A 26,284-nucleotide genomic window follows, 5' to 3' on the forward strand; every position below is an offset into this window, starting at 1 on the left:
AATGACAAGTACTTGTAGTGTAGGTATAGTGTAACTAACAAGAAACACTCCTGTACTTAGAAACGAATGTACAATATAAGTTTTTAGTACTTGCAGGCAAGTGTGGGTTAATGACAAGTACTTGTAGTGTAGGTATACTGTAACTAACAAGAAACACTACTATACTTACAAACGAATGTACAATATAAGTTTTTAGTACTTGCAGGCAAGTGTGGGTTAATGACAAGTACTTATAGTGTACGTTTACTGTAATGAACAACAAACACTCCTTTACTTACAAACAAATGTACAATATAAGTATTTAGTACTTACAGGCAAGTGTGGGTTAGTGACGAGTACTTATAGTGTAGGTGTACTGTAACTAACAAGAAACACTCCTGTACTTACAAATAAATGTACAATATAAATATTTAGTACTTACAGGCAAGTGTGGGTTAGTGACGAGTACTTATAGTGTAGGTATACTGTAACTAACAAGAAACACTACTGTACTTACAAATGAATGTATAATAGAAGTATTTAGTACTTACAGGCAAGTGTGGGTTAATGACAAGTACTTATAGTGTACGTATTTGATAACTAATAATAAACAGTGCTGTACTTACAAATTGTATGTACATTGTAAGTGTGTAGTACATACAGGCCAGTGTAAGTTAATGACCGGCACAACATTCTGTAAAATAAAGTGCAACCGACCTGGGTGTATATTACTTTAATGCAGGGGTTTTCAAACTTTTTTATTAGCAGCTGAACACCTTAACCAAAATGATTTACTTGACGTATCACCTGAGATTTTAAGTAAATATTTTAATAATATAATAGCACATGCATGTTTAACTTCAAAATTATTATTTTTTTTATTAATAGTATTTTACATATTGTAATGTAATGCCTGTTATTGGGCCATCATCTGGTTTTATAATTATTTATTTACATTTTATGACTTAAATATATTTGATTAATTTTCATCAACTCACAAAGCCCCTGTCTTACAATGCATTACAATGTGTTTTTAGCAGTAGGCTATGTGTGTTTTCTGGGTTTAAACCCCATGACCTTTTGCGCTGCTATCATATTGTTTTAACACTGTTTGTAGAAGCAAGTTTATGCATTTGGCAGATGATTCAATTCATAGCAACTTGCAGAATACTCAATGTATAAATGTAATCAGTTTGTGTGTCCCTGGCGAATTGAACCCTTGATATTTGCTTTACGTGCGGCATACTTTAGAAACCGAGCTACACAAGTTGCAAACAAAAGTAATTAAAGTGTAGATCACTGAACATTTAAAGGATTTAAAACATAAAATAGATCAGGTTTAATGCTAATCATCAGCTTACAAAGACAGAAAAGACATATATTATGTGCTGTAAGGAAACAAATGAGAGAAGAAACTTGACATAATGCATCATGCAAGAGTTATTTCAGAGAGATCAAAGGATTTGCTGCAGCGGCTCATCTCATTATTAAAGTTTCCTCTGGTTTTTGGTAAAAGACATTCATTTATTAAACTTGTTTGTGTGGGTTTGTGTACGGTCTGTCTGTGTGTATAAACTTTAAATGGCTTCAGTTAGTATTATGTGTGCATTTCAGTGTTTCTGAGTTTTAGATTTGCTTTGAGATAATAGGATGTTTTTTTTATTTGAAAATGTGTTTTTGTGCATTATGAAGAATGTTTTCTCTGAATATCAAAATTGTACTTCTAGTCCGTGTCCATAAACTTGAAGGTCATCTTAGCATTACAGCCGTTCTCTTCATCAGCTCAGCTTTGATGTATACACCTATACACCATGCCATGTTAACAGTAAAAATCTGAGCATTCTTGAAATAATGATATATTAAACAGTTCATTCTTGCATTCTTAAATTCTGATATAAAAAACAATGCACCAAAGCAAGTATGCTAAGCTTGCATTTGCACAGGCCAGCAGTTTTGTGCGCCTGTCTGATATCAAACTGTCTGTCTGCGTGTCAACAGTTGTTCTTACCTGTCTGTCACCTGCCAGACGGCAGACTGGAGAGCCCGGCTGGTGCAATCAGGTGTTATACAGTCATGGTGTCAGGGTAACTGGGTGTCATGGATGCTTGTTAGAATCCGGCCCATTGGAGCAGCATTCACAGAGGGTTCGGTGAGCTCTCTAACCTGTCTAACTAAAGGAGAACGATGAAAATGAACTAAAGCAGCAGGGTTCCTCGAGAGAAGGGCACCAATCTGCCCTCATGCCGTCAGCAGAAAACTTCACGCTAGTGTTGGGATGATAACAAGAGCATCAGTTCACCAAACTTTCAGATTTATTTTGGCAATGCTTAGCTTGTTTGATCTAACAGATTGTTTGTGTGCAATAATGTCAATTGGTTAGAATATCGGCACTTGAAACCAGGTTTGTTAGTTGTTCAAGATATTGCATGAGAGATTTTTTAACAAAAATCAACCTTTGTTCTTGTAGTTCAAATGCATTTACAACCAGTGTTGGGGAAAGTTACTTTTAAAAGTAAGGCATTACAATATTAAGTTACTCACCCAAAAAAGTAACTAATTGCATTACTTAGTTACTTTTCATGGAAATTAATGCCTAATGTTAACGTTACTTTTAAGTTACTTTTGCATTATTTTTCTTACTTGGCTGAGGCTAGGGTCCGATTTGGGTTTGGGTTAGAATGTCTTTTTATGTAACAGAAAGTCGTTCTAACCCCAAACCCATGCAAAATGGTAAGAAAATAGGAAAAACAATTTAGTAACCAATACGTGAAACTGACACGGAAAAGAAAGTCAGTGGTATGGACACGGAAAAATGCGGAGATTCGTGACAATGACACGGATAAATGAGCAAAATATTCCGTGACTATACTACGGAAATCTGTGAGATCATGTTACCCAAAGTGCATTACAAGATATCATTTTTTGATCTAACAGATAGTTTGTGTTCAATTATGTGAGTTGATTAGAATATTGACACTTGAAACCAGGTTTGTTAGTTGTTCAAGATATTACATGAGAAATTTTTTAACAAAAATCAACCTTTGTTCTTGTACTTCAATTGCATTTGCAACCAGTGTTGGGGAAAGTTACTTTTCAAAGTAATGCATTACAGTTTTAAGTTACCCAAAAAAGTAACTAATTGCATTACTTAGTTACTTTTCATGGAAATTAAAGCTTAATGTTAACGTTACTTTTGCGTTATTTTTTCTTACTTTGCTGAGGCTAGAGTCGGATTTGGGTTTGTGTTAGGATGTCATTTTATGTTACAGAAAGTCGTTCTAACCCCAAACCCACACGAAAATGGTAAGAAAATAGGAAAAACAATTTAGTAACCAATATGTGAAACTGACACGGAAAAGAAAGTCAGTGGTATGGACACAGAAAAATGCGGAGATACGTGACAATGACACGGATAAATATGCAAAATATTCCTTGACTATACTACAGAAATCTGTAAGATCATGTTACCCAAAATGCATTACAAGATATAATTTTTTGATCTAACAGATTGTTTGTGTGCAATTATGTGAATTGATTAGAATATCGGCACTTGAAACAAGGTTTGTTAGTTGTTCAAGCTATTGCATGAGAGATTTTTTACCAAAAATTAACCTTTGTTCTTGTAGTTCAATAGACTTTATACCCAGCTGCACTACTTCCTGAACTTCAGCCAGCTCCTTGTTTCCTGTCTGCCATTATTGGACAAACTGATTAATCCAGGTGTGTCTGATTATTGTTGTTTGTGACTACTGAGGTCAGGCACACCTGGATTAATCAGTTTGTCCAATAATGGCAGACAGGAAACAAGGAGCTGGCTGAAGTTCAGGAAGTAGTGCAGCTGGGCATAAAGCCTATTGCATTTGCAACCAGTGTTGGGAGAAGTTACTTTTAAAAGTAATGCATTACAGTTTTAAGATAATCACCCACAACTAATTGTGTTACTTAGTTACTTTTCATGGAAATTAATGCTTACGTTACTTTTAAGTTCCTTTTGCGTTATTTTTTCTTACTTGGCTGAGGTTTGATCTCTTTGAGGCCTTTCAGGTGTTTTTTATGACTTAGAAGTTCTGCATTCAGAAATGACATATTTCCATCACTAAAATGTCAAGCTCTGGCCTGCCATCTCCGTTTCTGACTTAAAGGGCCCTGTTTTAACGATCTGAAACGCAAGTGCGAAGCGCAACTGACTTTGTGGGCGGATCTTGGGTGCTGTTTCTATTTTCCCGGCGGGAGAAATAAGTCTTGCGCCAGGCGCAAATCAATAAGGGGTTGGTCTGAAGTAGGTTCATTATTCATAGGTGTGGTTTGGGCGTAACGTCAAATAAACCAATCAGAACGCTATCCAACATTCCCTTTAAATGCAAGGGCGCAAGTTCCATGGCGGGTTGCTATTATTATGACGGATTTACCAGGCGCACGCCAGGAGCGGTTTACAGCCGAGGAGACCAACGTTCTTGTGAGAGCAGTCAAAGACAGAGAAGTTGTTTTGTATGGGGATAGGAGAAACCCGCCCAAATCAGCGTAGGTTAAACAGACGTGAGAGGAAATAGCGACAATTGTCTCATCAGCTGGCTTCCCCATCATTGCGCCAAGTGCTACAATGATGTCATGAGATGGGAAATCCCAAGCTTGCCAGCATAAATCGGGAACGCCGTGTAACGGGAGGTGGATCTGTCTCTACACAGGACCTGACGCCAGCAGAGGACATCGCTGTGTCCACCCTCACCGCTGAAAGGGTTTGGGGGCTTTGAAATCGGAAACGCAAGCAAGGTCCAACCCCAAAGTACACTTACAAATCAAGTTCATATACATTAAGGTTTCTTATGAAAACATTTTAATTATATTTTACATAAAATAAACGTAATACAGCCACACAACAAACTTATGAAAATACTTTAATCGTTATTTGCATGATAATTTTTTAACGCAGACACACAATACATAAAAACTATCACCACAATGCTCACCACAATGATTTCCCTTATCTCATGTGTTAATATTTTTTATTGTAACAATTAATGATTTGCAAAAATAACTGTTGCATCTGTGTAGATTAGATAAACAATATTCTGATGCGGAGATATAACTATTTGTTTATTCCGTTGGTAGGGTGCTCATATGTGACCCGCTCTGGGGAAATGAGTCGGAAGTCGCAACGTTCCATTTTAAGATATGAGCTGATTATGTGGAAAAACAATGAAATGATAAAAAAAATATTTTTAGCTAATTTCAAAGAACAAACATTAAAAAATAATCTCCCAAAGTTTTCGTAGTCCAAATAATCGAGTAAAGGTGTTTAAATGACTATTAAAGTTGAAACAGTTTTACTAAATTCGCTGGAAATGAACATTGCTTTTCTCAAATCCTCTCATCACCTCTGAGCATTTCCCAGGTATCCCCTGAAACGTCACTATCTCTCCAAATATGGTATTACACGTTGTTTTAGAGCCAATCAGAAATCTTCATAAACGCTGATCATTTGTCAATGGGAAACCCCGGGGTATGCGATTGGTCCAAATTGCAATGCGCGTTGTGCACGCTATACATTATAGTCAAGCATGCGCCCTTAAAATAGCATAATGAACTACGCACAACGCGCCACTGACTTAACACTATTTTTTTCTGGTTAGTAGCGCAATTGTTTTTTGAAACTGCAAAATAGCATCAGGGATGTTTTGCGCTGGAACACGCCTCCTTTTTTGCGCTGAACCGCCCAGGGAGCGCAAGTTCATTCCCTAGTTTGCCGGCGTGCGTCTGTGGAGGGAAAAACCCGCCGGTGCAAAATACGAATGATACATGCGTCACTGACAAAGTCAATTGCGCTGGGTGCAAGATAGGGCCCAAACTGTTCCCGCTCAGGTTTGCACGCATAAAGTGTATAATTCTACGTGACTACGTTCAGTTTAATTCAGTACATTGAAAAAAAATAATCTTATTAATTAAACTGAAAAGTAACTTTAAAAAAAAGTATTTATGCCCAACACTGTTTGCAACATAACAGTCATGGGTTTGGTTTTTAGGGAACAAACATACTGATAAAATGTTTGGCATAAATGCATTGTTGCTTTGGATAAAACCATCTGGAGAAATGTTGTTTCATTTCACTGTGCATTGCACCAGCTACTGTATATATGGTTGAAATGACAATAAAGCTTCTTGAACCCTGCCAAATGCATAAATGTAAATGTCCAAGTGCAAATGGTTAACCACAGTTTAATGCATGAACATTTTTATAGCTAATAGTTGGATATATTGGTGTTCCTGTATAGCTCAGTGGTAGCACAAAAGGTCACGGGCTGGAACCCAACACACATACTGATAAAAAATGATATCTTGTAATGCACTTTGGGTAACATGATCTCACAAATTTCTGTGGTATAGTCACGGATTATTTTGCTTATTTATCCGTGTCACTGTCACGGATCTCCGCATTTTTCCGTGTCCATACCACTGACTTTCTTTCCGTGTCAGTTTCACGTATTGGTTACTTATATTTTTTTCTATTTTTAAACCATTTTCACGTGGGTTTGGGGTTAGATTTGGGGTTTGGGTTAGGATGTCACTTTAACTATTGGTTTATACTAGGGGTGGAACGGTACATGTATTCGCTTCGAACCGAATCGGTACGGGGGTCATGGTTCGGTGCATGAAATTAAACGGAGAATACACGGTTTGAAAATAAAAAAACTTGCGTGCAAAATAATGAATGTAATGCGGAACTACTGTTAGATCCGCGGGTTCTTTATGAACAGCTAATATGTTGCCCCGCTTTAGCTCTGAAGCTCTGATTGGCGCTAATGCAGCCGAGCTCCGCCTATGTATGCGCTCTATCAGAGCCCGTCTACATTCTGGCACTCTGCAGTTTTTTGTAAGGTCGACGCCGGTCCAGTCAGTTAGTGAGCAGCGACAGCGAGTATGGCAAGTGGGGTTCCACAAGAGTTAGACGCTCCGCCAGCCGCTTTAAGATCGCAAGTTTGGCAAAACTTCAGTTTTCCAGTCAGTTACAGTAGTACAGGCGAGAGAGTGGTGGAAAAGACGAGGACTGTGCATCGGCGTTGTTCATCAGTTGTTAGGTGTGTGAGTGGAAATACATCTAATCAGGGCTCTCAAGTCTCACGCATTCACCTTGACAAACACGCATTTCAGTCAGTTCACACGCCACACTTTGTATTTCTCATGCGGAGAAGTAGGAGATAAATTGTCCTGGTAATATACAATTAATGGAAGAGGTGCAGTTCGGTCGAGTTCAGCTGCTTTTTTAAAGTGTGCCCAACTTTACGCAGCGCCATCAGCGTCAGAGTACCGCGAGAAATCTTGCGTAGGAGGCTGATTTCAAATCGCTCTCGCGTTACTCTGATGTCATCCACTTGTCTTTTCTTGCAGCGCCTCGTGAAGTCATACACACCTATTAATTCATCCTACAAGCCTATTTTTTGTTCTTTAGTACATTAATATGAAATAAAGCCAAAATGTAATTTTAAAATGTATTTAGGTAACACTTGTAATACATTTGAACCCATATTTGTATGAAAGATGAGTACAAGATTACACTCTTAAAACGAATGTGTTAAATTAACACATCTTGTGTCTAGTTAACTAGACACAAGATGTGTTAACTGACACGGAAAAGAAAGTCTGTGGTACGGACACGGAAAAATGCGGAGATCCGTGACAATGACAATTAGCAAAATATTCTGTGACTATAACACAGAAATTTTTGAGATAAAATACATGTGACAAATACATAATGTGTATGCATTGTGTTTCATCACAACATATGGCACATTAGGTTACAATTGTGTGTTTGTACAGGCACAGGTCATGTATGAATAAAAAACAATGTATTTTCTGTAAGGTCCACTGTGCTCTTCAAGAAAGAAAGTTTGTGTATGTGTGTTTTCATGTGATGTCTTCTACCTCTCATCCTCTCTAATAGTCCTGTCTTCTGTCATGCAGGAGGTGTCACATTCATCAGTGATGAGTACGGTGAACAGCAGCGGGGGTCGACAGGTCTCGCAGCAGGTCTTCCTCCAGGATGAAAGGGTACGAACGTTTCCGACAGTCTCGCTACTAATAAGCCTCCTTTCATAGACAACAGAAGTGTCAGGTGCTACGCTGGTCGACAGAAGACTCACTGACAATCACACAGGTCTTAATGTTCAGCTCTGAATCAGCTTGGCCGTAGGCTGTATTTTCTGTTTATCGTCATGTGTGAAATGACAATGCTTTTTACAATTTTACTTTGAAGCTGGAGGTCATAAAGGGCGCTTTACATTACTCGCATCAGGGCTATATGACGCATTGAACTACAGAGTCATGCCACAATTTGACCTTCACATAAAAATAGGTCGGAGATAGCATCACAGAAGGGAGATTTTATGATGTTGCACGGTATCAAGAAAGTGGCAACACAGTAAACGATGAATACGTGTATTTGGGATCGGAAATGAACACATTGCAGGATGAATTGGTTTCTCTCAGTAATTTTAAAGAATTAAAGCAATGTGCATAATAAAAGATACAGTAATGATCTCTTCATAGGGACAGGGTTTAGATCAGGGGTCTCCAACCTTTTTGTAAACAAGGGCTACCACATTGGATAACACAATCTGTAGGGCTACATTTTTGATATAGTTTACTCAAAACTTTTTGGTTTTACTTGTTGATGTGTTTTATCATTGTTTCACATGTTACCATACATAAAAGAAGCCAAGTTGATATAAAAATATGTAAAATATAAATATTATAATTGAGGCTATTAATAGAATGTGCTTTGGCGGGCACCTCAAAGACTCCGTGCGGGCAGCCTGGTGCTCGTGGGCATCATGTTGGAGACCACTGGTTTAGATTAATCGAGCACTAGGCCTTAGGTATATTAGGAAATTTAAGTAGTTTTTTACAAACAAACCAATACTTGAGACAAAACAATGGCACGGATATATATTAAGATATGTCCGTGCAAGATCTTTTAAAATGAAAAACATGCATTTAAGTCTGAGACTAGGATAAGCTTTGTCCAGGAAACCGCCCAATAGAGTTTGGTTGTTTATAAATGTTTCTTGTACTTTTGTACTCATCAGAAGTCAAAGCAATTCATGTGTGAAAATCACAAGATGGACTGACAGTTTGCGTCATTCAAATTTCCTGGTAATGATTGGTTACGCTGTTAAAGGTCAGAGACGCACATTGTCAAAGGTGAAATAGATTAAAACCTTGAGCAGAGCACCAAGTTACAGCATTCAATTGACACTCAACACTTCACTAGATAGAGTTTAATGCTTTAAGCCAGGGGTTTTCAAATATAATGAAGTCAAGGACCCCCAAATTTGATGAATCTTCTGTGATGGACCCTGACATACATAACAATTTGTATTTTTATGTATAACAAATATAATTGGCTACACTTAGAGTAATGCTGGATGTATAAACCTCAAGAGGAACATTTTAAATTCAGATTTATTTGTGCTCCGGCAACTTTGACAATAAATCTTGTTTCATAGCAGCTTTACAAGGAATACTGCCTTACAAATCCCAGCGAGTGAGACAAAGGGGACTATACTGTAATAAGCAAAACTCACTAGAAAGATAAAGCAGATGTAAACGGATCCTGGAATGTATGTAGCAAGAAAGTACATTTTATAAAATAAATAAAAACATTTAAAGAGCACCTATTGTCCAATTCACATTTTTACATTTCCTTTGGTGTGTAAGTGTGTATTAGTACATGTTAACGATATGCAAAAGGTACAAACCCCAAAGTAAACAATGACGCGAGTTATCGTCTCTAACGTAAATCTCTTTTCTTGGACTAAACAAACACACTGATTGTAGGCAACAGTTTACTTCCTAGTATTGGTGATGTAGACAAGACCGACATTATCAAAATTCGTCCCGCTTCGGACTCACGGCCTGTAAGTTAACTCCTGTTAGCAATGCATTGTGACTGAATCTTTCAAACATGGTAAGGAGCGTCACATTTCAGAAGTCAAAGGTATTCAGGCCAATCACAACGTACAGATTAGCTGGCCAATCATGGACACAGAACTTTTTTAATCCGTGCGTTTCAGGAAGAGAGTGAAACCTGGTAAAAAATTTACGGTGTGTGGAAAATAATGTGTTTTTTTAAACATAAACCACGCAAACACATTGTATTATACCAAATACACAAAATAGCGTTGTTTTAAGCAATGAAATAGGTGCTCTTTAATTTTTTTTTTCTCTTAAATGTTCTGCTTTAAGCAACACTGATGCAAGCAAGTTATTGTAGCTCAGCATGATACTAGACATTCCAGGATCATGGGTTTAAATAAACTAATAAACATATGTGATCTGTGCTGGCAAAATGAGTCGAAATTAGCATTTTCAATTATTTATTTTCACAGTTTTTAGAAAAGTTTTGAGAAAAATCGAGTTAAAGATTTTTGAGGGTTCAAAAGCAAAATCATTACATCCATACCTTAAAATCACTGGTAAAACTAATAGATTTAGCACACACAAAGTCAAAATTAATATCTATATGTTCAGCTTTTTTCTTTCTTTTATTATTTGATTGACATTGAGACAGACAGATTTGACCCTGGAGAACCCAAAAACCCTTTTATTACCAGCAATTAACATTGGCCAAATTTGGACCCGTGGGTTCTCCAGGGTTAAGATCTACTGTAATGCAAGGATCTAATATAATCTTACACATCAGATTTCTCCCAACAGTTAACCAAACATTCATTTAAGACATAACAGATTATATCTGTGGGAATTCTTGTCAAAACAGATCTTTTTAAAACTGTAATTATGTGTGTATATATCAGGGTCGGGCACTGGCGCGCCTGTGTGCATGCTTCAGATCTGTCAGTCAGCGTGAGGAAGATCATTTTCGAGCTCCTAATAACTCTTAACATCAATCAGGTCCCGAACTTTATCTATCATAATAACTATTTTATCATCACTTTATTTTCTAATACCTGCATGTTTTAAAACCGAAACCAAAATGTCATGCGCATGTGGATGCACACATCTTTAAGCATTTAGGATCTTAGAAACGATACAAATAAAGATCATTTTAAATGTTTAATGAATATTTACAGCATTGAGATCGCTAGATAATTGACATTTATACTTTCTTTTCCCTGCAGCTCAAAATTACACCGCGCTCATTCTGACTCATGTTGCCAGCACGGGTCACATATGGTTTGAATGTACCTTAACTATACATGCAAAGCATCTGTCAAATGTAGTATATAAATATACAAAATAAAGTAATTTGTATACAGATATAAAAGTTGCTGTATTTATTTTGCTGTTTTCCAGGCTGCACATAATCAGATCTCTCACCGAGAGCTTGTTTCCAGTTATGAGAATCATAACAATGAATCCGGTAATAAATTTTATATCTCACAAAAGTTCACTTTTTGGTTTAGGGGTTTTTAGAAAGACAGAAAAGATTTAAATTCAAACATTTGCTTACAGAGGAGGAAGAAAACTATCAGCGGCTCTCGACTAAAGAACTGGCACAGCATTTTGAGAAGACTATTGAGGAGGCTGCCCCGAGCAAGAAAATTAAGGCAAGTCCTGTTTAGCCTACATCTCTTCTCTGGCTTATGAATGCATTATCCTTTAATAGGATTCAGTGCATAAAATGGGTCTATTTACTCCTTTCTCTATGTTTCCAAGAGTCCCTTTTGTGAGAGCTTAGTTCTTGAACAGCACTTGATTTTACTGGAGCCTCATGACACTTAAAAGTCAGTGTTTCGGGCTTATCTTTAGTATTTAATTAAGTTTCTCAGTCTTTCCCATATGGCAAAAAATATATATTTTTAAATATATTTCAAAATACACAAAAATTGGCCAAAAAATATATTTACAAAAATCTATTTTTCAACAATATATTTTTGGCCTTTTTTGTATATTTTGAAATATATTTAAACAATAAATACATTTTAAAGCATTAAAAAATATATCTAGCCTATCTACTTTGTTTATGTTACGAACCTGTAAACAGAAATGTTATCAAAAAATATACTTTATAAAATTATTTAGTATGTAGCATATGTTTTAAATATATTTTGGCAAAGAATAGTTTTTTGCCATATGGGATGTAAAATTAGAAATGTATTTGGTTACCCTTGAAATACATTTTGAAATATATGTTAATATATGAAGGTTACAACTAAATATACTGTATTTCCAAATTCAAAAATATATTGAGCATTACTTTCTACAAAATATATTTCGCATATATTTAAAACATATTTCTGGCCAGTAAAAAATAAAAAGTGTACAAATACAGATACTGTATTTCAATTACAGTTAAAGTCATTTGAGTGTGCTTTACTAAATTATATTATTTAATATTTTCTCCCCAAAAGATTGAGCGTAACATCATCCGTTCACAGCTGCCATCAGATGTATCCCATCAAGCCATGAAAAGCGAAATAGAGATTTTGAACACCACTGCCACAGAAAATACAAAACCAAGCTCCTTTCCTGCTGTTGATGATGAAGATTTTGATTATCTGCCACCACCCCCACCAGACTTACTGGAGGAACCCTCAGAAGAGATGGAAAGTTTCCCTGAACCCCCAAAATACTCATCAGACTTACTGGAGGAACCCTCAAAAGAGATGGAAAGTTTCCCTGAACCCCCAAAATACCCATCAGACTTACTGGAGGAACCCTCAGAAGAAGTGGAGAGTTTCCCTGAACCCCCAAAACAGCCAACAAAACAAACACTAAATAAGGAGAAATACCTCAGACAAAGAGAGTTATTAGAACTTAAACGTCTGTGCAAACACATTCACCCTGAGTTCAGGAAAGATTTGGAGAGAGATTTCTACTACGACATCACTGGGATGGATGAGGACGCGGAAGCGGTCGGAGAAGTTCAGGATGCAGCTTACCAGTTTGAGAACCCCAGCAGCAATTCAAACAGCAGCCCGGATCAGGAGTACGAGGAGTGGGATGAGATTTTCAGAGGTGAGGTGCAGTCCATGCGCTGGATGTTTGAGAACAAGCCTTTGGACTGCATTAAAGATGATTCTTCAGATAATGAGGAGGATAGCAAAAAAATTGTTCAGCGGGAAATCATCGCTGGAGGTGATGTAAGGAATACCGCTTTAATGTTTGAGACGCAGCCCGTGGATACTCTGGGGCTGGATAATAATTCAGCTAAACGGAATTATTTAGTAAACGAAGTTGGAAAAAAAGATGTACGTGCAGCGGCCTGGATGTTTGAAACAAAGCCAATGGATACGCTTAATAAAATACATGCCGATGAGGAGCAAACCAAAGAAGTCATCTTCACGCAACAAGCAACCGAAGGGGATGTCAAGTCGGTGAGGTATATGTTTGAAAACCAAGAAATGGATTCTCTGGGTGACACAGAAACCATGGACGAGAAGCAGCTTTTAATCCTAAAGTCTGTGATGGAAGAGATCAAGTCAGAAGTAAAGAAAATCATATGGCTCTTTGAGACACAATGCACGTGTGTCATGAGAGAGAACTCGGGTGCAATGGTTCTTGTTACGTCCGTCCGTAGAGAAGAGACAGAGAAAGGAGACGTTAAAACGTCACGATGGCTTTTTGACACCCAGCCTTTGGATAAGATCGATCAAGACCTCTCTAAGGTTAGGCTCATCTCAAGTATTTCCATGGAGGACAGCCGGATTGGAGAGGTGAAAGCAGGAAGATGGCTGTTTGAGACAAAGAGACTAGACTCCATAAATGCTCAGTGGGAAAGTCTTCAAAATCAGCAGAAAGAAGAGATCCTTGGGGCGGATGTACGCAGACACTGCGAGGTTTTCGAGACCCAGCCCATGGACACACTTAAAGATGATTCCAATTCCAGGCCTGTCCCCACAGAGGAGATTATCGGAGGAAACGTGCGCTCCGTGAGACACATATTTGAAAGCGGTCCAGTGGATGAGCTGAAAGAACTGCCTGAGGTGGGCAAACTTAAAAAAAGGGTGGGAATCGAAGAAGAAAAAGGTGATCTTAGACACCAAAACTGGTTGTTTCAAAATAAACCTTTGGAGAACATCGAAGATGAAGATGATCAGATAGGCCGACTTAAGAAAACTGTAACATCAGACGAAGAAAAAGGTGACGTAAGACATCAAAGATGGCTGTTTGAGAACCAGCGTTTGGAAGACATTAGAGAGGAAACGAAAGAGTTTATCAAAACAATTGACACTGAACAAATCGATAGAAGTTACAGGGGTGATGTACGCAGAAATTGCTGGGTGTTTGAGACGCAACCGATGGACATTTTAAAGGATGATTCAAATGCCAGACCTGCGGGCGCAGAAGAAATAATTGGTGGTGATGTTCAATCTGCCAGACATTTTTTTGAAACTGCTCCAAATTATGAAATGAAAGAGCTCGCAGAGGTGGGGAAGCTCAAAAAAACAATGACGTCCGAGGAGAGAGGGGACGTTCGACACCAAAAGTGGCTATTTGAGAGCCAACCGCTGGAGAAGATCAGTGAGGAGAAAAGAGAAATAACAAGATCTGTGAATGTGGAGGATCTCGAAAATGTAGATGTAAGCAACTACAAGCAAATATTTGAAACTTACGATTTGAGCCAGCATGACGAAAAACAAAAGATTCAAGTTGAGGGTGTCACCACTGGGTCTGTGAGATCAAATAAAGATCTGTTTGAGTCCATGCCTTTATATGCACTACAAGACAGCTCGGGTCATTATCATGAAGTCAGAACAGTACGCAGAGAAGAAATTGTCAAAGGAGATGTGAGAAGCTGTCAGTGGATGTTCGAAACTCACGCTATTGACCAATTTGATGAGAGTATTGCCAAATTTCAGATCATCAAGGGCATTACCCAACAAGAAGTAGAATCTGGTGACGTAAAGACAGCAAAATGGCTTTTTGAAACCCAGCCTCTCGATGCTATTAAGTATTTTAGCAATATTGAAGATGAGGAACAGGTAACTAGAGAAACGACAGAAATAGTAAAAGGTGATGTAAAAACCTGTAAGTGGCTTTTTGAGACCAAACCTATGGACATGCTATATGAAAAAGAAGAGTTGAGGAGTGAGAAAGACAGCGAAGTTCGAAAAGGTGATGTGAAGACATGCACTTGGCTCTTTGAAACGCAAAAGCTGGACAACATGCAGGAGAACTCAGAAACCGTGTTAAAAACTCGGACTGTGAATCAAGAGGACATTCACGGGAAAGATGTAAGCATGGCACGTGTTTTGTTTGAGACGGAGAACCTTGAGAACATTACCGGTGAAGAAACAGGGGCCTTCAAGAGTGTGACCGAGATAGATATTCAGTCAGGGGACGTGTCCCGGATGAAATACATATTTGAGAACCAATCTTCTGAAGTGATGAGCTCAACCTCGGAGGATTTCATGAGACAGCTGAGGAACACTCAAGCTGATGATATACAAAAAGGAAATGTTGAAAACTGCAAGTGGCTATTTGAAAACCAGCCCATATATGCAATCTCAGATACATCTGATGAGCTGAAAGGAACACGCACGGTACAAGATATTCAGGGAGGGAATGTTGATAAAGGCAGATTAATTTTTGAAACTCACTCATTAGATCAGATTCAGGATGAATCTTCTGAGTCTGAAATAGGAAAACTGCAGAAAGTTGTGCGGGAGGATGAGGAGAAAGGAGATGTGAAAACATACGCCATGATGTTTGAGACTCAGCCTCTCTATGCCATTCAGGATAAAGAAGGCCATTACCATGAAGTGACTACACTTACAAAAGAGGAGATACAGAAAGGTGATGTGGTTGGAGCCCGCTGGCTATTTGAAACTAAGCCTCTGGACTCAATTAGAGAAACAGATGAGGTCTACCTCTTAAAGGCTGTTACAGAAGAAGACATCCAAAAAGGTGACGTCAGCTCAGCGAGGTGGAGGTTTGAGACCCAACCTCTCGATACGATCGCAGAAGATGTGAAAATATTGAATAAAACTGTGGAAGACGTTCAAGGAGGTGATGTTAAGACAAACAAAGAGCGTTTCGAGTCTGATGCAATTTCTCAAAAGTTGGTACGTACTGTTAGTATGAGTGAAATTCATAAAGGAGATGTGAGGACAGCAAAATGGATGTTTGAAACTCACACAATCGATCAGATCCATGACGAAAATTCAGCAGATGAGATGAAGACTGTTGTCATGAACGAACAGCTGAAGGGGGATGTTAAACAGTCTGTGTGGCTATTCGAAAAGAATCCACTCGATCATTTGAAAGAAAGTGATGAAACTAAACCAGTACAGCGTGAAGAAATCCCCAAGGCAGACGTGAAAACGACAACATGGCTTTTTGAAACCACTCCGTTCACTGAATTTAATGAGAGCAGTGTAGAGAAAACTGAAATCATTGGTAAAAGTGTAAGAGCGACACTTGATGAACTGTACACACAGAGAATGGTGGATTCCAAAGGCATCATCATAGAGGCAGATGAAATTGGAGATGTTCGTATGGCTAAATACAATCTAATGAATAAAGAGGCTCCCCAGATCCAAAAAGAAGAAATCATTAGAGGAGATCTACAAAACATCATGATGAACCTCCTCAACAGACAGGAGAAAATTGAGAAGGGAGTCATTGTAAATGCAGAGGAGAGAGGAGACATCAACAGCACCGTGAACCAGCTGTTTCACCAGCAAAGTGGCACCACAGTGGAAAAAGAGGAGATAATAAGAGGTGACATTGAAGAAGCCTTGAACAATCTGCTTAAAGAGGAGAGCACAGCAAAACGGGGTATTCTGATTCAAGAAGACGAAAAGGGAGACATTCGTATGACCATCTACTCTTTATTTAATTCACATGAGGAATCAAGCAATATGAAAGAAGATATAGTCAAAGGGAATGTGAAGGAGTGCCTGGAGAAACTTTGCAATCCAGATACAGAGGGGATTGTGAAAATTGAAGTGGATGAATCAGAAAAAGGTCATGTGAGATTTTTTTCAACGTGCATCGAGTCAGGTTCCCTGGATTACCTCAAAAACCTGCAGCTCGAGCCGGATGAGGCCGAAACGGGTAAAATTGAAAAAGAGGAAATCATCGGAGGTGATATTAAAGGAATGAAACGCAGTCTGACACTTAATCAAGCACAAATCGGTCGTCTGGTCGACAGAGAGGATATAGTCCCGGGTGATGTTCATAATGCAGTCAAAGTTTTCATGACTGAGCCTACTGTCTCATTTGATCATTTAGAGAAGGAGATTGTTAAAGGAGACCTGCAAGCTGCTATGAACTCACTGTCACGCTCTATAAACCAGTCGGTTGTTCTGGAGAAAGAAGAGGTTGTTAAAGGTGATATACATACAACCCTGAGGTCTCTAGAGGAAGCCCAAAATCAGCCCAAAGAAGTGGAAAAGCAAGAAATCATTCCTGGTGATATCAAAGGAGCACTAAAATCGCTCAAAGACTCGGCCTCCACCAAGGTGGAAGTTGTCGTGGAAGATTTAGTGCCAGGTGACATCAAAGGTATGTTAAAATCGCTGGAGGAGGCCAAGCGTGCAGTTAGAGAGGTAGAGAGGGAAGAGATAGTAAAGGGGGATGTTCATATGGCAATTCAAAGCTTACAAGAAGCTTCAAATGAGGTTAAAGTTTGCCAGCAGGAGATTGGTGTCCAGGGGGATGTGAAAGGTACGATTCAGCTCTTACTCGAACCTCCTTCCTCTCCCAGAATGCAACGCAGGGCGAGCACAGAGGGTGATGTGAAGCTGTCCATAAAATCACTCTATGAGACCCAAGAGCAAGTTCAATCAGAGAAAGAAGATGTGATAAAAGGGGACGTTAAGGGCACGATAAAGTCCTTAATGGAAACAGCGCAGCGAGCGAGCCCAACGATTCCCCGGAGGCAACCAATAAAAAAGGTCAAAGTTCCCATCAAAACCCAGCCTCCATCAGAGATGCAGACACAGAAGCCCACCCCTGCAGTTAAAAATCTTAATATTAGCAGTGAGTTTCAGAAAAACACCAGAAAGCATGCTAAATCCATGCAAAACAAAAATACGTCTCGGGAGAGCAAAACCATCACAGGTCAAACTACAACATGCAGCCAGGAGACAAAGACCACAGTGTTGGAACACAAAACAATAGTTCAGACACATGGTGTCAAAACTTTAAAGACGGACTTCCGTAACCTCAAAAGCAGCCGCAAGGGTTTAATCAGACTGGATAAAACGAAATCAAAGCAGCAGGAAATCTATCTGCCACCTCCACCATCTGAGCCCGAACCTCCTTTGCCACCTCCTCCTTCACCTTCTCCAGATTACGATAGCATTTGCTTTCCCACTCCACCGCCGAGCATCAAAGGTGATCATGATCTTCCTCTTCCCCCCACTCCTCCTCCGATTTGTGGTCCTGCAAAGTCAGATCTTGATCATTTCCCCCTTCCACCAACCCCACCTCCTCCTCCAGCCGACTCTGAGCATGACCTCTTACCTCCCCCTCCCACCGAGCAAGAGCTAGATCTCCTGCCTTTACCCAACATAACACCAGCCAAACCTACTAAAATGACTGTCAAACCTGTCAAAGCTCCAAAGTTGTGCAAAGTACCCAAGCTTGAGCCAGCAATATCCTATGATAAAATAGACATACAGGCTGCAAAAGTGACCAAGCACAAGGAAACAGTGACAAATGTCAGCAAAAAGCTGACTCAGAGCACAACCTCATCAGTCAAGTCCACGCTTATTTCCTCTGACATCCAGTCAGCCCTTATGAAACAGCCGCCCGAGTCTCCGCGGCCTCCTAAGAAAGTTTTTGCTCCCTTGATGCTCACCCCACCTGCCTCTCCACCACCAAACAAATCCACAGTAAGCAAATTCAAAACCCCATTAATACAAGCAGAACAGAAGTACAGAGAGCAAAGGGGAGACAGCTGCACGCCGCCACGCTCCCCTGCTTTTGAAATCCACATGCACGAGTCAGTCAGCGCAGCTCTTGAAATGCTTTCTTCAGAGAGTGTGAGCGCGGCACGATCAGAAGCAGGCATATCATTTGATTTCAATCAAAGCAGTGTGACCAAATCTGAATCTGCCACAGAATCGTATGATTCACCCATGCTGGCTCTCACAGACGCTCCCTTGAGCAAGGATTTGATCACTGCCACAAATGAGAAATCTCCTTTAGAATCTCTTCTTATTTCCTCCGACAAACCAAAACTGACTTCTAATCAATCATTGCAGTCATCATCTGGTAAACCGCAAACCACCACCACATCTACTAAAAAGAAAAAGAAGAGATCCGTGACCACCAATGTACAACAGGTTACATCTGTTACTCAGACAAAGACGGTTATTAACAATACAACAGGTATAAAGGCTGCTGTCGAAACAGATAAACCTCAAAGTGACTCTAAAAATGTATCTGTTCATGAATCCACTGAGGCTGTAGAAAAACACACAGATGTCAGTCAAGCTAAAGAGAAGATGGAGGAGAAAACAAGTGAGAAAACCTCCCCTGATCGATCCAAACCTAAGAAAGAAAGTCAGATTAAGGATGCTGAGCAGAAAGTGCAAAAGGCCGACAGTCAAAAAGCAAAGAAAGTTAGCAAGAGTGTCAAGCTAGACAGCCAGGAGAAAACTACAGTGGAGCAGACACAGAGTTTAAATGTAATGCAGGATAATGTCCAGGTGACAAAGAGCAGAGAAAGAAGCCCGACTGAGAGTAAAGTAGAGAAAGAGACCAAAGAGAAAACAGAGGAGCCACCCGCCATGCCAAAGAAGAAGAGGAGGAGTAAAAATAAGAAGGAGAAAGAGGCAACACAGCAAAGCAGCACAGCTGGTGCTGTATCTGCTGTATCTACATCTCTCGCAGAGGCCAAGCCTGCTGAGTCTAAATGTCTAATCTTACCAGATAATAATGAACAAGAGGAAAGCACTGTTGTACAAACACAGCAGACCGCTCATGAGGGACACCCAGAGGTTTACGAGGAGGTCATCGTAACTGAAAGTTCAGTCCAACAGCCGAGTTTTCAGGAAAGCCAGGAAAATGAAAATCTTCTAGTAGAAACAACAAACAAATCTGCAGAAAAGCAAACCGCTGAGTCCTTGGCACAGATCTCCGCTGCATCACTAAAAGAAGATGAAGCCCAGAAGATATTGTCTCATATCACAGATTTACAGGAAGTTAAAGGAAAATTTGACTTTAAATCTGTTAAGACATTGCTTAATGAAATGCCAGCCTGCCTTCTTGGACCGGAAGAGAAGAGTGAATTGGAAGGCGCAGCGTTAGAGCACAACGAACAGAAACTGAAAGAGCATCTCGCTCATGTTAAAAGTCTTATTCAAGGTATGTACTTCGATGGTGACTCCACCTCTATTGAAAAGCACGAATGTGAAGCCACGTCAGAAACGATTGTCTTTGAAGGAGCAACGCAAAGGATTTCAAAGATTACCATTGGTTCTACGAAGTGTGAAACGCAAAAGACAGTTGAGGAAGATGTGAAGACAACACGAAAACGCAAAAAGCAGAAAACCAATGCCATTAAAAGCCTCGACCCCAGAGCCCCATCCCCTCTCTTACGAATGCGTTCCCCTTCACCCACATTTATAACCATCGAGTCCAAAAAAAGAACGGACTCCCCACAAAGAACGGCTCCGCCACCTTCTCCAACACCCCCGACGCCTCCGCCTCGCAGGTCTGAGACGCCTCGCTTAAGCAGAGCTTCTCCATTGCCTTCTTCGAACAGGGCAGATAGTCTGACCCGTCTCAGAAACGCCACAGCTACGCTCTCTCGTGGGGCATCACCCGACCCGGTTGCTTGCATGGTACAGGTCTGTGGAAAGAAAGCTGAAATTGTAGAATCTCCTGTCACGTTTCATCGGCAGATTAAAATCGATTGTAAACCCGCTGAAGACAAAAATGTTCAGGAAGAGACAATAGAGGCTTGTGAAAAGGAGGTGGTGACATCACGAGTATCTGAAAAAGCTCATAAAGTGAAAAAGAAAAATAGCATTGATGTTTCTGAGCATTCAAGTCCCAACACAGATCACACAAATTTGGAAAGTGCAATAAAAGAGAAGGAAAATCTGTCTGTTCAGGGCAGCGAGATGAAAATATCAGAAGAGAAAGTTATTAAAATAGACCTAATTGACAAAACAGAGAAACTTGGCAATGAAACTGATGACCTGGAGCTTGATACGGAGAATAAAGCGAGTCAACAAGAGGATGCGCCTGCTTTCAACATCAATGATATTAAAAATGTATTTGAAATGGGTGAGCAAAGTTCCCCCATCAAAGTGCTGGAAAACAAACAGGAGGAACAAGAGTCAAGAGTGAGTCAAATTGCATCTGAAAGTTCAAAGAGCGAGCTTTTTCTCGAGAGTGAACGATGCTCCCAGCGCAGCTCCCCTTCGTCTACACGCAGAGACGACGCGTCTGTCAATCCGACAGGCTTTTCGGAAACAAAAACAGTCACTGAACATTATTCTTCTGGTACGAAAATTGTCGAATCAAAAAGCACTACGATGGTTTCCATGCAAACTCAAAGCATAACATCTCATCGGGTGCCTTTCTCATATGCCGATGCCGTAAAGAAAACGACTGCAGAGGAGAAGGCGACACCCGAGGCCTCTGCAGAGGAACTCATGAAAAACTTTCACAAGACATGGACGGAAAGTGAAAGCGTGTTTAAAAGCTTAGGCGTCACAGGTGAGGAAGCGACGGCAACCGTCTGACTGAGGCGGATGCGCTTGTCAATAATGCTCGCTGTGCATGATGGGAATGAAAATTAACAGCAAGCAATCGCAAAGCTGTTGAGGTACAAAACAGGGTTGAATTGTGTGTGTGCAAAATGTCCCTAAATGTTGTCTGTATCTAACAAATTCTCATTGACAGGACAGCTAGTAAATATAATTGATCTTTTTTTAATAGCTGGGTAAGTGTGTGTGAAGGTGACTCGCTGCACTTATTTGCATGTTTATAATTTACCACTTAACTTTGAGCTTGATATGAACATTAACAATCTGTCTTACTGTATGTTTGTTTGCGTGTGTTGTTTCCTCATAAATAATAAGCAGTGATACAAAGCCTTAAGCCATGTGACATTTATTTAACGAATCAAAATGAGCAGTTTATCAGCTGGGTTTCATGCATCTTAAAGGTGAAAGTGCCCTAAAGTGTTTTAGTTCTGTTCCATTAGCTTTTTCAAAAGAACTGCAATGATAATGACTGTCATCAAACATTTTCCCAGATTATCTGTGAGGTCCTTGCAGGATCATTAAATTTCCCAAAATATTTTCACAAATTATGATGTAATACACATTCAGCCTTCTGCAGACACTACAAATGGCTGCATTTAAAGCAGCTCGATTGAAAAAGCCTTTGCTGGGTAAATATTTGACAGAAGGTTGAGACTTATACCCAACACTTTTACTTAACCCATTTACTTAAAGCATTATTCCACTTTCTTTAAAAAATCCTGATAATGACTCATCCCCATGTTATCCAAGATGTCTTTCTTTGTTTAGTCGAGAAAATATTAAGTTTTTTTTTTTTTAGGAAAACATTCCAGGATTTTTCTTCATATAGTGGACTTAACCACAAGTTCTCGTCTTGCGCTAGCCATTTGCGCTATCGCTAGCCTCTAGTGTTTACAAGTGTAAAGAAAGAGGACCGTTTAGACGTTGTTGTATGTGGAATGATACTAATTAATGTCTTTGTGTCAGTTTATTGTTTAAAATGGTCCGCAAGTATGGTTAACATATGTAATGCGTGACCTTTTCACGTGATTACGTAATGCAAAAGGTCGTGCTTGCATGTCACATGGCTACTGCAAGACGAGAAGTTGTTCTTTTTTTTTCGGGTAACATTTTTTATCTAGATAAGACTCTTGTGTCTAGGTTGGTATTGTTTAGAGCCCCTTGAAGCTGCATCAAAACTGTAAACTGTAAAGTTCACTATATGGAGAAAAATCCTTGAATGTTTTCCTCAAAAAAAAAAAAAAAATCCTAAACAAAAAAGACATAAACATCTTGGATGACGGGGGATGAGTATATTATCTGTATTTTTTTATGAAAGAGCACCAATGGTCCGATTCACGTTTTTACATTTCCTTTGGTGTGTAAGTGTGTAGTAGTACATGTTAACGATATGCAAAAGGTACAAACCCCAAAGTAAACGATGACGTGAGTTACGGTACATTCCCACGGGGCGAAAGCGTTAATGCTTGACGGAAGGCTTGTCTGAAGCGTGGTCAACAGCCAATCACAGTGGCCGCAACCTATGATCCGGTCTTCCATAAACGTAATTGGCTGGCTCTGCCTAGGTTATTTTCATAAGACGATCTGATTGAAATTTTCAACTTCTGCCGAGAGCAACGGCACTGATGCGGCGCCGACGGATCCACAATTCAGTTCGGGAACGCATGATGTCACCCATTAAAAGTGAATGGGAAGCATTAACGCTTACGCCCCGTGTGAATGCACCGTTATCGTCTTCAATGTAAATCTCTTTTCTTGGACTACAACAAACACACAGATTTTAGGCAACAGTTTACTTCCTGGGCCTGTTGACATAGAGAAGACTGACATTATCATAATTCCAAAGCATTGCATTGTGCACAAATCTTTCAAACATGGTAAGGAGCGTCACATTTCCGGCTGACGTATTCAGGCCAATCACAACGTACAGATTAGCTGGCCAATCAAGGACACGGTGCTTATCAAATCCATACGTTTCAGAAAGAGAGTGAAATCTGGAGCTACAAAAATGTACGGTATGTGGAAAATAATGTGTTTTTAACCGTAAACCACGCAAACAGATTGTATTATACCAAATACACAAAATAACATTGTTTTTAGCAATGAAATAGGTGCTCTTTAAAACTGAGTAATCCTTTAACGCATTGGCCCAACTCAATTTGATCTTTTGAGTTTACTCCGGATACTCCGGTTTCCTCCCACGGTTCAAAGACATGCAGGTTAGGTGAATTGGAGATGCCGAATTGTCCTTCCCAAACAAGTTCTCACCATAACTACAGCCCTGGATGCTGAAATGATGTTAAAAATAAATTATGCTATCTTGCAATGTTCATTATGAATAAAGCAAACCGAATGGAGTAAAAATGAATATCTTCTGCTGTCTTGGCAGATTCGAGTACCAAAGTCGGAGATGTGTGCGGTGTGCAAGAAGAGGGTTTATCCCATGGAAGGCCTGATAGCAGACAAAAAGAAATTCCATAAGTCCTGTTTTTTCTGTGAACAATGTAAAAATAAATTGAGGTACAGTATGGCATAATATGTTGTTTTTATAGGTAGTGTATTTTTGCTAAGGCAAATGTTAAAGGGGACATATCATGAAAATCTTAAATTTTCCATGTTTAAGTGCTACAATTGGGTCCTCAATGCTTCTATCAACCTAGAAAATGTGTAAAATATCACATTCTCTAAAAGCACATGAAAAAATAGGTCATTGAAATGTGGCTCCCCTTGTGATGTCAAAAGGGGATCTTATTATAATAATACCGCCCCTTAATCTGCACTATCCAACCACGGCACTGGCATTTAGTGCAGAGATCAGCTCATTTGCATTTAAAAGGATTCAAATGCCACATTTTTGCTCACACCTACAAAGTGGTAATTTTAACATGCTATAATAAATTATCTATTCTGAGCTAGAACTTATGAGTTGTTGACTTGATATTTAGTGATGGTTTAGTGAGGACGCTAAGCACCATGATGGCGATTTTTGTACAGGCAGACAATCCTCACATCAGTATTTTGTAACCACATTGTGTTTTGTCATCTGTTTGAGAAATGAGATAAACAGAGTATTTAACATACTTTAAAGCCCCACAGTGGTGCAGTTAGTATTCTGGAAAGTATTCTGACATAATCTGTGCTAATTTAATATGTATGCAAACATATGATTATTTGTTAACTATATGATAATGTATTCTGCATAATAGTGTCCATACAGAAGGCCTGCAGTGCATTACTCATTTGCAAAGTTATGCAAATCCAGACAGCACAAATTCTCTGCGACTTATAAATTGTGAAACTCTTTTGTTTGACAGCCTTGGAAACTTTGTCTCCCTCCATGGACATTTATACTGCCAGCCACATTATAAGCAACTCTTCAATTCTACTGGGAATTCCGAGGAAGGATTCGGACAAGGATTGCAGCGGGATTTAATGGCCACCCGGAATGCGAGAAATATTGGAGACTGGAGACATTCGCTCTCACAAAGCAGCATCTGGTCGCTGACGGACACGTTTGAAAACGCAACAAATAAACCGGATGAGAAACTCTGTCAAAACCCCAACAAAATGTCTGTCGTGTGGCCCCCATCAAAAACGACTCCGGATAGGAAATTAGTGAAACCGGTTTGGCCCCCAAAGAGCGAAACTTCAAAGTCTCCAAAACACCAGAGACGGAAACCATCCGAGAGGAGCACACTTTAGGAGGAATGAAGCGGAGAGAGAGAAGAACTGGAGGAGCGAGGGAATCTGTCAGGACAACATGAAGGATTGTGGAGACTTTAGAAACAGAAAAGCACATTACAATGATGAAGAGCTTTGAATGCAGGGTGAGAATCTCGCTCTTGGATGGATAGAGAAAGGTGGAGAGAAAGACAATGGAGGTGAAGAGGTAACAGGAAGTTGATAAGGATTGTGAGAAATGACAAATGTGATGTATATTCAGTTGAAGACAAAAATTTTAGCCCCCTTGGTAAATATGAGCAAAGAAAGATGGGAAAATAACTTTGCATTGTTTCTCCTTTTTATCTTTTATTTAAAAAAATCACCAAAAGGTATTGTTTCATTTGATGAAAAATATTTGAAAGTGGAGGGATCACATCATAAATTTTTTTTTTCTCAAAGCCACAATTATTGCCCCCATCATTTAATCCTCTTTTCTACCCTCATTTGCAAGCATATCAGCTCAGAGTCTTGTTTTATAATGTCTGATGAAGTTGAAGTATTCATGGCAAGTGATCTTACATTATTCCTTCATACAGAATTTATCCAGACCCTTCATATGTTGCTGCTCTCTACATTTCAGTCATTTTCTGTATGGTTCAGGAACTGGGATGGCTTTGGCAGAACCTTGATTTTGTGCTCAGTGGCTCATTTTTTGTTAATTTTGATGTTTGTTTTAAACCAATTTTTGATGGAAGATTTAACCATGACCCATTATTAGATTTCTAGCAAAGCAAGCCAGGTTTTGACTTTTCTGTTGTATTTGATATACACTGCAAAGAATTATTTTTAGGAGAAAAATTCTTAGTGTTTTTGTTTTGTTTTCAGTGGAAGTGTCTAAAAATTCTCAAATTAAGATAAAAAAATAAGTCTAGTTTTTAGACCAAAAATGTTGA

The 26,284-nt window shown here is 39.3% G+C and overlaps 1 protein-coding gene across 3 annotated transcripts in view; it reads left to right on the top strand.

Annotated features, from left to right (window-relative positions):
* xirp2b (xin actin binding repeat containing 2b) overlaps window positions 1-25,773 on the top strand; it is a 97,697-nt gene extending 71,924 nt beyond the window's left edge. For 2 of the 3 annotated variants that reach the window (XM_073854773.1, XM_055215036.2), the window contains exons 4-9: window positions 7,936-8,022; window positions 11,287-11,353; window positions 11,446-11,540; window positions 12,345-21,618; window positions 24,058-24,188; window positions 24,983-25,773. In XM_073854773.1, coding sequence (XP_073710874.1) covers window positions 7,936-8,022; window positions 11,287-11,353; window positions 11,446-11,540; window positions 12,345-21,618; window positions 24,058-24,149 — 9,615 coding nt within the window. In that variant the 3' untranslated portion in view covers window positions 24,150-24,188; window positions 24,983-25,773. Of the gene's footprint in view, window positions 1-7,915; window positions 8,023-11,286; window positions 11,354-11,445; window positions 11,541-12,344; window positions 21,619-24,057; window positions 24,189-24,982 lie in introns of all 3 variants that reach the window. The other variant, XM_073854774.1, reaches the window with a different exon arrangement.
* Window positions 25,774-26,284: the final 511 nt, after the last annotated feature.

The sequence above is a fragment of the Misgurnus anguillicaudatus genome, chromosome 17 (assembly GCF_027580225.2).
Source record: "Misgurnus anguillicaudatus chromosome 17, ASM2758022v2, whole genome shotgun sequence".
Lineage (NCBI taxonomy): Eukaryota > Metazoa > Chordata > Actinopteri > Cypriniformes > Cobitidae > Misgurnus > Misgurnus anguillicaudatus.